The following is a 12994-nucleotide window of genomic DNA, read 5'->3' on the forward strand; positions in this document are numbered from 1 at the left end:
GACACGACAAATCCTGCCTCTTGGCAGGGGTTAGACTAGATGACCCTTATGGTCCCTTCTAACCCTATAGAAGTCTAGTGCATTCTTGCTAGAACTTGACATTTAGTCCCAGCAACAGGGCTGTGCCTCTTGTTCCTGTGAATCAATAAGGGGTATTGGGTGGCTGAATATGAGGGCGTGGGAACATGGGTGGAATATGAGCAAGTTGAGGAGGCAGGCGCCTCAGAGGGATGATAGAAACATACAGGGAACATGGGCAGAAGCAGAGGGAAGGAGATTAGAGGCAGGAATCATGGGGTGGTGGGAAGGACAAGAGCAGGAGAACAGTGGCACAGGAGCTAGGCGGGGGGCAGCAAACAGGTCAGACCCTGGGGGGAGCAGAAGGAAGGGAGTGGGTATGGACTCAGAAAAGAGCAGAAGCTTTTGTGGGGGATGCAATACATTATAACTGCTTGTCTAGCTGGGGACTCCTTTTGTAGCAGCCTTGCAGAATTCTACTTTCCTACCTAAGATGAGGAGGCTTGTTTCTTTGGCTGAATAAAATATCATTCGTCTTGTCACGATCACACTGGAGAAGGGCACACAATTCCAGATTAGGGCTGGTAGAACTTCACGACTACGTTGTACTTTGCTATCTTCCATTCTGAGGAACTTCAGTGGCCCTCATTACCATAGTTTCTGAGCATCTTCTACTACCCAAAAAAGAGCAGTTCCTGAAATCTACTCGTGTGCTCCTCTTTCATAAACACAAGACAAATATCTTCAGCCACAAAAAATTCTAAACTACCGTGCGGGGTCGATCTAAGATATGCAATTTCAGCTATGTGAACAATGTAGCTGAAGTTGACGTACTTGGATCTACTTACCACGGTGTCTTCACTCCTCGTACTGGTGGAGTACAGGAGTCAACAGGAGAGCGCTCATCAGTTGATTTATCGCATCTAGACTAGACACGATAAATCGACCCCCACTGGATCGATTGCTGCCCACAGATCTGGCGGGTAGTGTAGACAAGCCCTTATGCTTGCTCCTCAGTCCAACCCTCCTGTAGAACGCAATTGCCCCACATTTATTATTATCATAGCACCCAGGAGCCAGTCATGGCCAATGCCCCCTATACTAAGAGTTGTACAAACACAGGACACAGACATTTGTTTCTCAGTCCAGCTTTCCTGTAGTATACAATGGCCCTGTCTTCACTCCTCAGTGTAGATAATTTGTTGCTTGAGCCATGTCTTAAACCCTTGTCTAGGGTAGGGTTTTTAACACTGGTGCAAGCCACCGTTAACACCTGTGCAGCTCACTTACACCAGGCATTTGCACTGGTTCAGCTACATTAGCGCAGCCGAGGTCTAACAAACCCAGTGTAGACAAGACCTATGATTGCTTGCTTGATTTATTTTTATTTTGTAGGGTCACTACTGAGGGAAAGAAATAATCTAAGGATTTGGAGTTCTTTTTTTGTTTTGTTTTGTTTTTTTAGTGTTGGGGACAGTAAATGGTAGAATCGTAGACTTTAAGGTCAGAAGGGGCCATTATGATAGTCAAGTCTGACCTCCTGCACAATGCAGGCCACAAAATCTCACCCACCCACTCCTGGAACAAACCCCTAACTTGCATCTGAGCTATTGAAGTCCTCAAATTGTGGTTTAAAGACTTCAAAATGCAGAGAATCCTCCAGCAAGTGACCTGTGCCCCACAATGCAGAGAGAGGCAAAAAAACCCCAGGGCCTCTGCCAATCTGCCCTGGAGAAAAATTCCTTCATGACCCCAAATATGGTGATCAGCTAAACCCTGAGCATGTGGGCAAGACTCACCAGCCAGACACCCAGGAAAGAATTCTGTGTAGTAACTCAGATCCCATCCCATCTAACATCCCATCACAGGCTTGGGCATATCTACCTCTAATAGTCGAAGATCAATTAATTGCCAAAATTAGGCTATCCCATCATATCATCACCTCCATAAATTTATCAAGCTTAGTCTTGAAGCCAGATATGTCTTTTGCCCTTGCTGCTTCCCTTGGAAGGCTGTTCCAGAACTTCACTCCTCTGATGGTTCGAAATCTTTGTCTATTTCAAGTCTAAACTTCCTGATGGCCAGTTTATATCCATTTGTTCTTGTGTCCACATTGGTACCGAGCTTAAATAATTCTTCTCCCTCTGATATATTTATCCCTCTGATATAATTTATCCCTCTGATACATTTATGGAGAGCAATCATATCTCCCCTCAGCCTTCTTTTGGTTAGGCTAAACAAACCAGGCTCCTTGAGTCTCCTTTCATAAGACAGGTTTCAGAGTAGCAGCTGTGTTAGTCTGTATTCGCAAAAAAGAAAAGGAGTACTTGTGGCACCTTAGAGACTAACAAATTTATTTGAGCATAAGCTTTCGTGAGCTACAGCATCCAATGAAGTGGGCTGTAGCTCACGAAAGCTTATGCTCAAATAAATTTGTTAGTCTCTAAGGTGCCACAAGTACTCCTTTTCTTTTTTTCATAAGACAGGTTTTGTCTTTGGTATGTACAACATGTTGCACTGCCATCTAGGGACAGAAGAAAGCAAATGCACCTAAACACAGTCAAATACAACTTTTTATTTAAGACCATTGGCTTTTCTCATGTCCTTCCTCCATAGGAGGCTTATCTGATGGCAGTAGAAGGAGTCCTGCTTTTTAAGACACTTAGGAAACTGTTTTGTAAGGAAACACTTACAGCACATTAAAAAAAAATTGCAAAGGCTTTTATAAATTGTCTGTTCTGTGCACTACACTGTTAGTGTCCAGTGCCTCACACAGTAGCCCAATACACACCCGGGTGCACACACACCTACCCCCACCCAATTGAACAGAGTGTGTTCTCCCCAAAACTAGAGATTAGGACTAAAGGATGAACACCCACATCATCTCTCTAGTGGCTTAATCCAGCGAGGCAGCTGACCATGTACTTACATTTAAGCATGCGAGGAGTCCCATAAGTGCTATGCTGAATTGGAGCCTAAGTATACTTACTTCCATTAGAATGTAAGCAGTTCATTGCTGAACATGGATCAATAAGCTTAAAGTTAATAAAATACTTACATGCTTTGCTGAATCAGGGCCTGTGTCCAATCCAACCTGCACTGAAATCCATCAGTCTACCAAGAATTTGCTGTGGCTTACAGTGAGTGTGTCAGTCAGTTCCATCTTAAATCATATACATTTATACTCAGTCACATGTTAAATTCTCTGAAGCAAGAGTCTGGTCATCATATCTGTCTGTAACTCGGCATTTATGCCAGTGATTTTCAATGCCATATGATATGCTTATTATCAAGACATTATTTAATCAGTATTGCATTCCAAAATAATACTTTCCGCTGTAACACACTGCAAATATAGAAAGGCAAGGCTGATACAAATGCATGTTGTTCTTCAAGTGTTTTTATTTTTTCTCCTCGGGTATTAAATAAAACTGTGTCAGTGTAACAGTTCTGACCATGCAAAGTCAGGTTTCTGTTTATTGTCAAACTTAAAGGGAATTTGTAGAAACATTAAGGAGAACTAAAAGCAACAATCAAAAAATGACATTCACATAATCTAGCAGGGCATGACAAACCTACAAGACAGAGAAGTTTCATCCTTCCTTTGTTTTTGCTGTGTCTGCATAGCAGAAGCAGGTTCTGTCTCCTTTCATTGAGTGGGTGGGTGAAGAGAATCTTAGATGCCACAGGCCAATTATTTTGCCATCAGTTACACGCATGTAACCCTCTCCCCATTTATGGGTGTAACTCAGGGCATAGAACATGGTTCAATACATGCTGCCAAGAGTAAGTATATTAGAACTAGTAAAGGGCTAGCCTTTGAATTTCTTTGGTGTAGTCGGTAGACTGCTCTATTTCTTTAGTTTGGAGCAAATGCCGTATCCAATTTATTTGCCTCTTGCAGGCCATTGATTTGTAACAGCAGTGCAGGATTGCCATTGTTAATTAAAAAAAAATAGAGGTATGTTTGGGTCCAGTTATTATTAATAAACACCAGCTTAAAAATCCCAACCCTATGAAACTCTGATGCATTTTAGATCTTGATCTAATCTTAGGCTCTGATCTTGCAGTAATATCCACTAGCAGGATAGGGGCTTCAGCAGCCAGCTCCTGTCTCCATCATAGGATGAACCAACTCAAAACGTGGGATCTGAAATCGCTCTCTGCTTCCCATCTCCACTCCCTCCACCCCCCCCCAACAAAAAAAATAGTGGGGAAGCTCTTTAGCCGAGGAGTTTTATAGTTTTAAAAAAAATCTCAAAGAGCTTCAGAAAGATGAATTAAGCCTCACGACACCCCAGTGAAGTAAGTATTATGACAAACCATTTTAAACCAGGAGTAACTGCAGGCACAGTTTACAACGTGGCACTCTTATAAACAACTGGGCTTATTTGCCTGGACTCTGTCTGAGGATCTGTACTGATGAGCATCTTCTCTTCACCCCCTTCTTTCTACCTCCGTCTCGTATACTGCAAAAAAAACCAAACCACATGTGATACAGGGACATATTAAAAGTGACCATTCACACAAGGAAGGAGTCTTTTCGGTAAAACCCTACCAAGCACTAACATTCAGGACCCCGTTTCTGATCCACTGAAGGCTGTTGAATTCCTTTTAACCTTCACAGAGTAAAACCCCAGGACTTCCCCTCTGAGAGATGTAGAATATTGGGCATGAGTTTGTTTCTGGATGGCCATTGGGGATGAGTCGCCTCTTGCTCACAGTGGAGAATGTGGAATAATTCAGCTGAAGCCAGTGGAGTCAGACCAGTCTCTGGGGTGAGATCAGAATTAGGGCCTTCACCAGGCCCTCAGAATAGGGTTTGCAAACTGGGCTAAAAGTGCCAGAGTTCTGGATGCTGCTGAAATTTTATAAAATCTGTGACTAATTAATAGCTTCTCCTGGTGCTAACTTTCTTCTGGATTTCAGAGTGATTTTTATTTTTCCCCCCCCCCTCCCCTCCTCCTCCACGGTGATTTTTTAATTTAACAACAGATTTTTTTTAAGGCAGATGACGTTTTGACTCGTTTTGTTAGGTTTGTTCGCTTACGAGTCAAACTTAACTTCAGTGAAACAAGAGTGAGACTCATGGCTCAACAGAGCGGAAGAGATCCCTGCACTTAGGGATCGAGTTATCTTTCGAGCCACATTATTTTGTGCTGGCTGCATGGAGACATGCCACATCTGTAGCCTTGCCTGCGCTGACACCTGGAGGAAAATCTCCTAATGCTGATGCAGGTGCAGTGACGATAGTGCGGGTCAGAGCGCTACGGTTCTCACCCTGATCTTAGGAGCACAGGCAAGACTCATGGGATGAGCATTCTGGGAGCCTGGTTACAAGTGGATGGAATGTTAGCAGGGAGAGAGTTAATTCATCTCAGTGCTGAGCAGTGGGATGAACTGTGGCTTTCTTGTCTATATTAGATATTTACATAGTTGCAGATTCACTAGCTGTTGAAATCTGAACTAATCCCCAATGTAAACAAGGCCTCAGACGGGGCAGAAGTGTGCTCTCCTGAGTGAGAGCGTACTTGCAAACCCCCTGTGATTCATTAGTTTCTAGTTTGGGGATTTTCTGTCAACGAAGAGCTGTGGGTTTTTGTTTTTAAAAAGAATCCCTGAAACCAGGTCTAGTTATTACACACATCCTCTCACCCATAGATCTCAAAGCCCATTGCAGAGGAAGACAAGTCTCATTTGTTTTCCAGCATCCCAGCTCTTGAACCGAATTAACTAAGAACAGGATTCGGACAACCTGATGGGGAGGAATATAGCTGCACTTACTTTATTCATGACCCAGTCAGCATCTTCAATGGCTCTCTTAATAATCTGCTGGATTCTCTCAGGACTGTCTTCATCCGCATGAACTCTGAAACTCTACGGGGTTTGAGCAAAATGTGAAAACCATGATTAACTCCAGTTAATGTAACAGCTGATCAGATCCTGCTAAAATAAGGATTTAAAATCCTGAAATAAACACTTGATCAAAAATGTATACAATCTGAAGACCTAGAATGCCTATTCTAGCAAATAAGCAGATCTTTGTTCAGAAGGGGTTATAGCAGTGGCTCTCAACCTATTTTTCCATTGTGGGCCACATCCAATTCTATCTGTATGGTCCTGAGGATGTCACGTGGGCAGCAACTGTGTGCTGACTGGGCCACAGGTTGAGAACCACTGGGTTACGGTGAACATATTTCATATTCGCTATTCTAAACCTTCTGCAGCAGGGGGTCTTACAGAAGTTTGTGCTAACAAGGTAAGGACCAGGGCTATTCACCTGGTTGCATTGCACCACCTGGAGCACATGTTCCATATGCTCACACTAGCCTTGCTAATTTACGTTAAGGGCTTGCACATTCCCGCATAAATCCCAGAAGTGGTGCATTTTGGGATGCTTGGAAAGGAAATTCATGAACAGTATTATCTGACAGAGTTGACTGCACTTGCAGGGGACTGGACTCAATAACCCAGAAGGTCTCTGCCAGTCCTATCCCTATGTATTGTGGAACAGCAATGGGAGGATGAACTGAACCACTTCAGCTAGTTTGTGTCCACTAAAGTAGTTCAGACTGAAATAGTGCATAGCCCTGCAAAAATTGTATGTTCCCATGTAAACCATATAAAGCATTTTATGTTGGATGCAAGGTGTGCTACAATCCATTTTAGGAGGAACAGTACCTTTTGGCTAGCAGAAACAAGGCTTGAGTGAACTGCCGAAATAGGGCATCAGTGATGGAAGAGATTCTAAAAGTTTAACATGCTCTTAGTAAAACAAGTAAAGAAACTTTTTTTTAATTGTTGGATCTTTTTAACCTGATTTGTTTTTTCTACTTTAATAATCCAAATAAATGGGAAAACAAGCTTTCCCATTGCCAAAGAGAGCATCTCTCTACCTGTCTGATTGCATGTCTGTAATGCTGTTGGATATTTTCTGTAGGAAGCCGCTTACAACATCGAAGCAGGTAGCGATACAACTGCAAAGGCTTCTGGACTAATTCAGCTCCCGGTAATGGAGCCATTGTCATGTTAAGATTTCAGCTGCTAAAACAAACAAAACAAGGGTATTTCACAAAACTGGGAAATGCACACTGTAGAAGTAAATCTCAAGGCTAATTTTACAAGGAGAGCCTCAGGACTGGTAAGCTTAAAACCAGGAGTAACCTGAGTAGTTTGCAGGAACATACTTAGTATCATGAATTATTTTTAATTATGCTTCGAATTGTCATCCCGGAATCTGCAAGTTCTTATATAATCTCCCCATAGGATTAGGAGGAAATGAGGCATGGAATGGTTAAGGAACGTGTTCAAACTATTCAGAAATTGTTTATTTGAGGGCAGCTGGGGTTAGATGTCATGAATCAAATGTATAAATATAGAAGTGTGTGTGAGAAAGGGGTCAGTGGGTGGCTGGGTGTACATAACCCCCTCCCCGCATAGTATACAATCCTTTTCTCCCCCCCCCCCCACCCTGCTCCTTTGTAAATCACTTGTGTTAGGGACTGATCTCGACTTGGGGGGGAGGGGGAACTTCTCACATGTGTACGTCTTTGAAGGAATGGGGCCTTCAAACAGCTCTTTTGGTCAGGGGCATTGTCTTTGAGATGGTTGTAGAGCACTTAGCACTCAGAGGCGGGCCTCATTCTGCTACTGTAAATGATCCTCATGCAGTGTGCCAGTCTGGAAGTAGAGGTCCTAGCCCTTGTACCTGTAGTCTGATCCCCATGAGCTGACCTGTACCCATGCTGCCCCTCTCCCCCATGCCTCTAGTGAGATTCCATATGGTTGATATTGCAGGATCAGGGCCTTAGGTGGTTGTTGTTAAGATTATGTGAATTGGGCTAGATTTCCTAGTGCTCTAATTGTTTCAAGAGCTCTAGGTGAAAACTGGCTTGCAAGCTTGAAGTTCCATCTTTTAAACAATCTGCATAAACACACCAGGACTCATGCACAAACATTAATAGCTTTGAGACTCATCATGAACATAGCAGTAACAGGGAAAAGAACAACATCTACCAAACGTTCCCCACCAGTACACTTGGATGGACTTTCTGTTACAATATACAAGCTGAATAAAGTGCTAATCGGATCTTTTAAATGACTAGTCATTTAACAGATGGTTGCCATCTGCGGAAACCTAAATTAACATTTTGGAGAAAGTACAGTTTTTACATAATTACTCATTAGAGTCAAGAAATACATGAGTAACTAAATAACCAAGTAGGTGTGGGATATAATTTTAGCATCAATTAAGGTATTTAGCCTTCATAATATCTTTTTATGGGTTTTCTAAACACTTCACATCCTTGGGCCAAATTCATCCTGGAGCGTAACACCATTAACTTTCCGCAGGGGTTGGCTACTGAGCGATTTCATGACAGCTCCAGTCCTGGCAGCTCTTGCATTTCACAGCGCTACTGCAGCAGCTTCCTCTTCTGGGAAAATCATGCTCTTCGGCTAACCAGACCCCAATCGCCTGACAACAGCTAAGCGATGGGTGACACTGGTGTCTGGGTGTGAGAGTAATGGATGCAGGAGAGTCTAGTTTCAGTTTCAAAGTCCTCACCCAACTCCTGTCAGCGAACCTACACGCTGCATCTCAGCAAATGCACGGCAATAAATTTTGCAATCTTTTGGCTAGAGTATCAAAACAGGCCCTGAAGGATCTTATGGTTGTGTCCATTGTTCCTCCCCCCCCCCCATACCCAGCCCCTCAAATTCCCTTCCCTTTAGCTCTACAGTTTTGGGAAAATCCTAAAGGGCGGGGGGGGGGGGGTGCATGCTCAGCTCAGGGCAGGAGGGGGCTCCAAAGTGTAGACAACATCTAGGACGCAGTCCCTACGAATAAGGGCATAAGCACCCTGATGACTTGGCCAAATTCCCACTGGGGTAATTTCCTTCCCTGTCTCTAAGCACCCTCTGTCCTGTCACCTGGAGATAGGGCTAATCTTCACTTCTTAGTTTCAGTGGGTGTGGGGGTATTCACAACAGCTGCTGGGCTTCAAGCTGGAGGTGGCTGCCGGTGAGTGATGGGTAAGGCTGGGGGGGGGGGGGCTGATTGGGGATGAAAGGGACATGAACGTGCCCTGCAGACGTGCCAGGCGGATGCACCCCTCTGTGCATTTAAAGCCCCCCCGCACCCCAGCTGGTGCTGCCGTGAATGCGCCCTGGCTCCCCCCGCCTGCAGCAGGCAGCCACAGAGGGTGAAGGCTTAGAGTAAAGCCCCCCACTGCTGGGCGCGGGGAGGGAGGAGCCCGGCACCTCTCCAAGCGCCCCCCCTACCCGCAGCTGCGCCCCGGGGGCTCCCGAGCCCCCCCCTTGTATCCGCAGGGGCAGGGCCGGGCCCGCAGCGCCGCTCGGGTCGCCCCGAGGCCGGAGCCGGAGAGCCGCGCTCGGCGGCGGGGAGGGGCGGCGGCCGCGGCTCGGCGCTTCCTTCCGGCGGCTGCAAGGCTCGGCTAGAGCCGGGGGCCAGCCTCAACCCCAGCGCACTGCACCCCAGTATCCCCCCGTGCACTGCACCCCAGTATCCCCCCGTGCACTGCACTCCCGCCTCCCCAGCGCACTGCACCCCAGTATCCCCCCGTGCACTGCACCCCAGTATCCCCCCGTGCACTGCACTCCCGCCTCCCCAGCGCACTGCACCCCAGTATCCCCCCCGTGCACTGAACTCCCACCTCCCCAGCGCACTGCACCCCAGTATCCCCCCGTGCACTGCACTCCTGCCTCCCCAGCGCACTGCACCCCAGTATCCCCCCGTGCACTGCACCCCAGTATCCCCCCGTGCACTGCACTCCTGCCTCCCCAGCGTACTGTACCCCAGTATCCTCTCCAGGGCACTGCACTCCAGTATCCCCGCAGCTCCCCTCCCCAGTGCACTGCACCCCACTATCCCATTGTCCCCTAGCCCCTTCTCCCCCTGCATTGCACCCCACTATCCCCGCGGCCCCCTCCTCCCCAGTGCTCTGCACCCCACTATCCCATTGTCCCCTAGCCCCTTCTCCCCCTGCACTGCACCCCACTATCCCCGCGGCCCCCTCCTCCCCAGCGCTGCGGGTACCTCGCCGGCCGCGAGCACGGGAGCCCGAAGCCCGCACGCGAGGGCAACGCGGCTGGGTGGGAATCCCGTTTGGCCGGGCCCAGGACGGTGAGCAGCGCCCCCCGCCGGGCGAACTGCAGATCACACCAGCCCCACACGGCACGCCCAGCACCCACCCTTGGTTTTTCTGCACCCTGCAGAGGGTGACACCTGTGTGGAGGGCCGTCCCAAGGCGAGAAAGCATAGCCCGGTATCTGAGGCATCATCACGCCAGTGATCACAGGCTGCTGTAGAGATGGCTACTCCCTGGAGTGACATTTGTGGGTGCTGTCCCCCAAATAAGCTTTTCGCTGGATACAGCGACAGATTGGACAATATTTCCTTGCAACAAAGACAGTCGCCTTTGATCGGCACCCCTGAAATGCTACCTGCCTTATACAGGCACCCAAAGTGTAGAGACCACGGCCCATCATGGATTTCTCTGTATGTAAGAATCTCACTAGGCACCCATCCTATGCTCCGGACACCCCAGGCTTATGTGAAAAAGCAGACAGCACAAATAACCATGCCAGGCAACTCAGTACAAATGATCGCTCAGCTCACATTGAGAGAGAACTAAATACCCATAGACAAATATAATAGAAATAAAATAAAGCTACTGCACGCATAGGACCAGATTGTGATCGCTTTCATCACACTGAATAGCACCTTACGCCAGGGTATTACTCATTGCACAGGTATTGGAATCTGACCCGTAGAAACCCCTCAAGCTCTTGGAAAGCCTGGATGAAGAGGTGGGCTTTGCAACATGCCTAGAAGGCTAACAGAGGTGGGCGCAGGTGGATTGACAGTATGTCTACACTGCAATCAGAGGTGTGACTGCAGCATGGGTAGGCAGCCCCAAGCTAGCTTTGCTCTAGATAGCTCAAATAAGAACAGCCGTGAAACTATGGTAGCTTAGGCTAGCTGCTCAAATACATACCCAGGGTGCGGGAGGGGTGGGCAGAGGAAGGGGTTGTACCATCTACACTGCCACAGCTTCATTGCTATTGTTATTTGAACTAACTAGATCAAAGCTAGTTTGAGGATGTCCACAGGGGCTGCAGTCACACCTCCTGCAAGCTCATGGAAACGACTCTAGCAGTATCTCCATCGGTACCTCTGCTGATCTCATCTGCCATCTGGCACAGGGAGAGAGCCAGTCTCTGGGTAACCTGGTACCAAGCTATTTAGGGCCTTAGGTTAAGGTCGATACCTTAAATTCCCCCTAGAAATTCATTGGCAGCCAGAGCAGTTCTCAGCACCCCAGTATCACGCGAGCTCAGCCTCAAACATCACTAACAATGAGCAGCTGCATTTTGCACTGGGTTCCGTTTCTGAGGCTTTACTATGCAGCCCCATATAGAGGCAATCCATTACAAAGGTGTGGATAAGTGTAGGCAGGCACCGAGTGGGGAGAGAAGGCCACACTTGAGATCAGGTGAAAGTGAGGTCGGGGTGGATTAGTTCAGCAGTTTGTCCTGTTGTCAGAATGTTGAGATCCTTGAATGTGATCTCTTGAACATTTTCTTTCCTAACCTGTCTCTCATGTTCCATCGAGTAGACTTCCCCATTCTCTTAAACTTCAAGTATTGACAGGAATTATAAGTGGATAATTAGCTTCAGGGGCTGGCTTTTGTGCGAGAGCTACGTTTTGATTCATTTCATCAAATTACAGTCCCATAACACATGTGAAAAAGAATAAATATGACAGTAATGTAAGTACCAATCTCATCAGACCAATCCAGACTGGTAATGCAGAAAAGGAATGTCGAATTTAATTGAAAAAAGAGCTACTGCAACTGGCATTGTCTCTAAGTGAAATAATGTTTATTTTATTGACTAGCCCTCTCTGCTGGACTGTATAGAGCTAAAATGTCGCTCTGAATTGATTAAATGCAAGCTTTGTATCCAGAGAGAAAGAAACAGTCTCTATCTAAAACAAACCCCATAACAAATGATTCTGTCAATACTTTATAATGACTGGAGTTTCCAGCTTAGTTGTGATAACTGGTTCTTTAATAACAGTTTTTATGTAGCACTTTTCAGATATTAAAGTACTTTAGAAAGGAGGTCAGTATCATCCTCCCCATTTTATAGGTGGGGAAACTGAGGCACTGGGCCATTAAGTGACTTTCCTAATGCCAGCCAGTGGGCCAGCTCTGGGAGTATAACTCAGATCTTCTTAGTCCCAGGCCAGTGCTTTATCCATTGAACCACATTGCCTCCTTAGAGAGTCCTTCACTTCTTACAGGTTACTGTGTTAGTCTGTATCAGCAAAAACAATGAGGAGTCTTTGTGGTACCTGAAGCTATTTATGATTATGGGGCAGGTACTCCGGTGCTGCATTGATCTGCAATGGAAGTCAAGGTCCAATGAGTTCATGGAAGGAATTCTGGACTCACTTTCAGTTCGGATTAATAGGAACACACCAACTGATTTTAGTGGACTTTGGATCAGATTCCTTGGAAAGTGCTGAAATATTTCTGAAGCATATGTATGGAAAACAGGCTCTGTTGGAGTCATAGGCTCTGTTACCAAAGTTAAAATATTGGGTTTGGTGTAGAAGCCAATGGAACCCCCAAGTACAGAGTGAGGACCGAGCAGTCAGAAGGATTACATTAGATGTATCTCATTCGTCTTCTGGGTGCCAGGACAGTATTGTTCCAACAGCATATCCTCCAGTCCTCTGTCCAACCTGGTTTTCAATATGCCAAGTAATGGGGATTCCACCACGGCCTTTGGGGTCTAAGAGCTCACTGTCAGGACATATATTCCGGAGACTCGCTTACCTTCATTTTTCCTTTTGCTGAATTATATTTCGTCTTCAGACACCTCCTCGTCAAGCTATTCATTTCTTCTTTTAAAAGGATACATCTTTTCTTTTGGACAAATCGGGGA

General features: G+C 46.3%; 1 protein-coding gene and 1 long non-coding RNA gene across 10 annotated transcripts in view; one reads left to right on the forward strand and one right to left on the reverse strand.

The window, feature by feature from the left end:
• Positions 1-3405: 3405 nt before the first annotated feature.
• LYRM9 (LYR motif containing 9) overlaps positions 3406-12994 on the reverse strand; it is a 77616-nt gene continuing 68027 nt past the window's right edge. For 4 of the 6 annotated variants that reach the window (XM_038375583.2, XM_038375578.2, XM_043499371.1 and 1 more), the window contains exons 2-4: positions 6915-7062; positions 5803-5895; positions 3406-4487 (exon numbers count right to left, since the gene is read on the reverse strand). In XM_038375583.2, coding sequence (XP_038231511.1) covers positions 4470-4487; positions 5803-5895; positions 6915-7046 — 243 coding nt within the window. In that variant the 5' untranslated portion in view covers positions 7047-7062 and the 3' untranslated portion in view covers positions 3406-4469. Of the gene's footprint in view, positions 4488-5802; positions 5896-6914; positions 7063-10075; positions 10220-12994 lie in introns of those variants that run through there. The other 2 variants (XM_038375589.2, XM_038375585.2) reach the window with 2 other exon arrangements.
• LOC119844566 overlaps positions 8913-12994 on the forward strand; it is a 60621-nt gene continuing 56539 nt past the window's right edge. For 2 of the 4 annotated variants that reach the window (XR_005289317.1, XR_005289319.1), the window contains exon 1: positions 8913-9040. This is a non-coding gene — a long non-coding RNA (uncharacterized LOC119844566). Of the gene's footprint in view, positions 9041-10791; positions 10884-12994 lie in introns of all 4 variants that reach the window. The other 2 variants (XR_005289318.2, XR_005289320.2) reach the window with 2 other exon arrangements.

The sequence above is a fragment of the Dermochelys coriacea genome, chromosome 17, assembly GCF_009764565.3.
Source record: "Dermochelys coriacea isolate rDerCor1 chromosome 17, rDerCor1.pri.v4, whole genome shotgun sequence".
Classification (NCBI taxonomy): Eukaryota; Metazoa; Chordata; order Testudines; family Dermochelyidae; genus Dermochelys; species Dermochelys coriacea.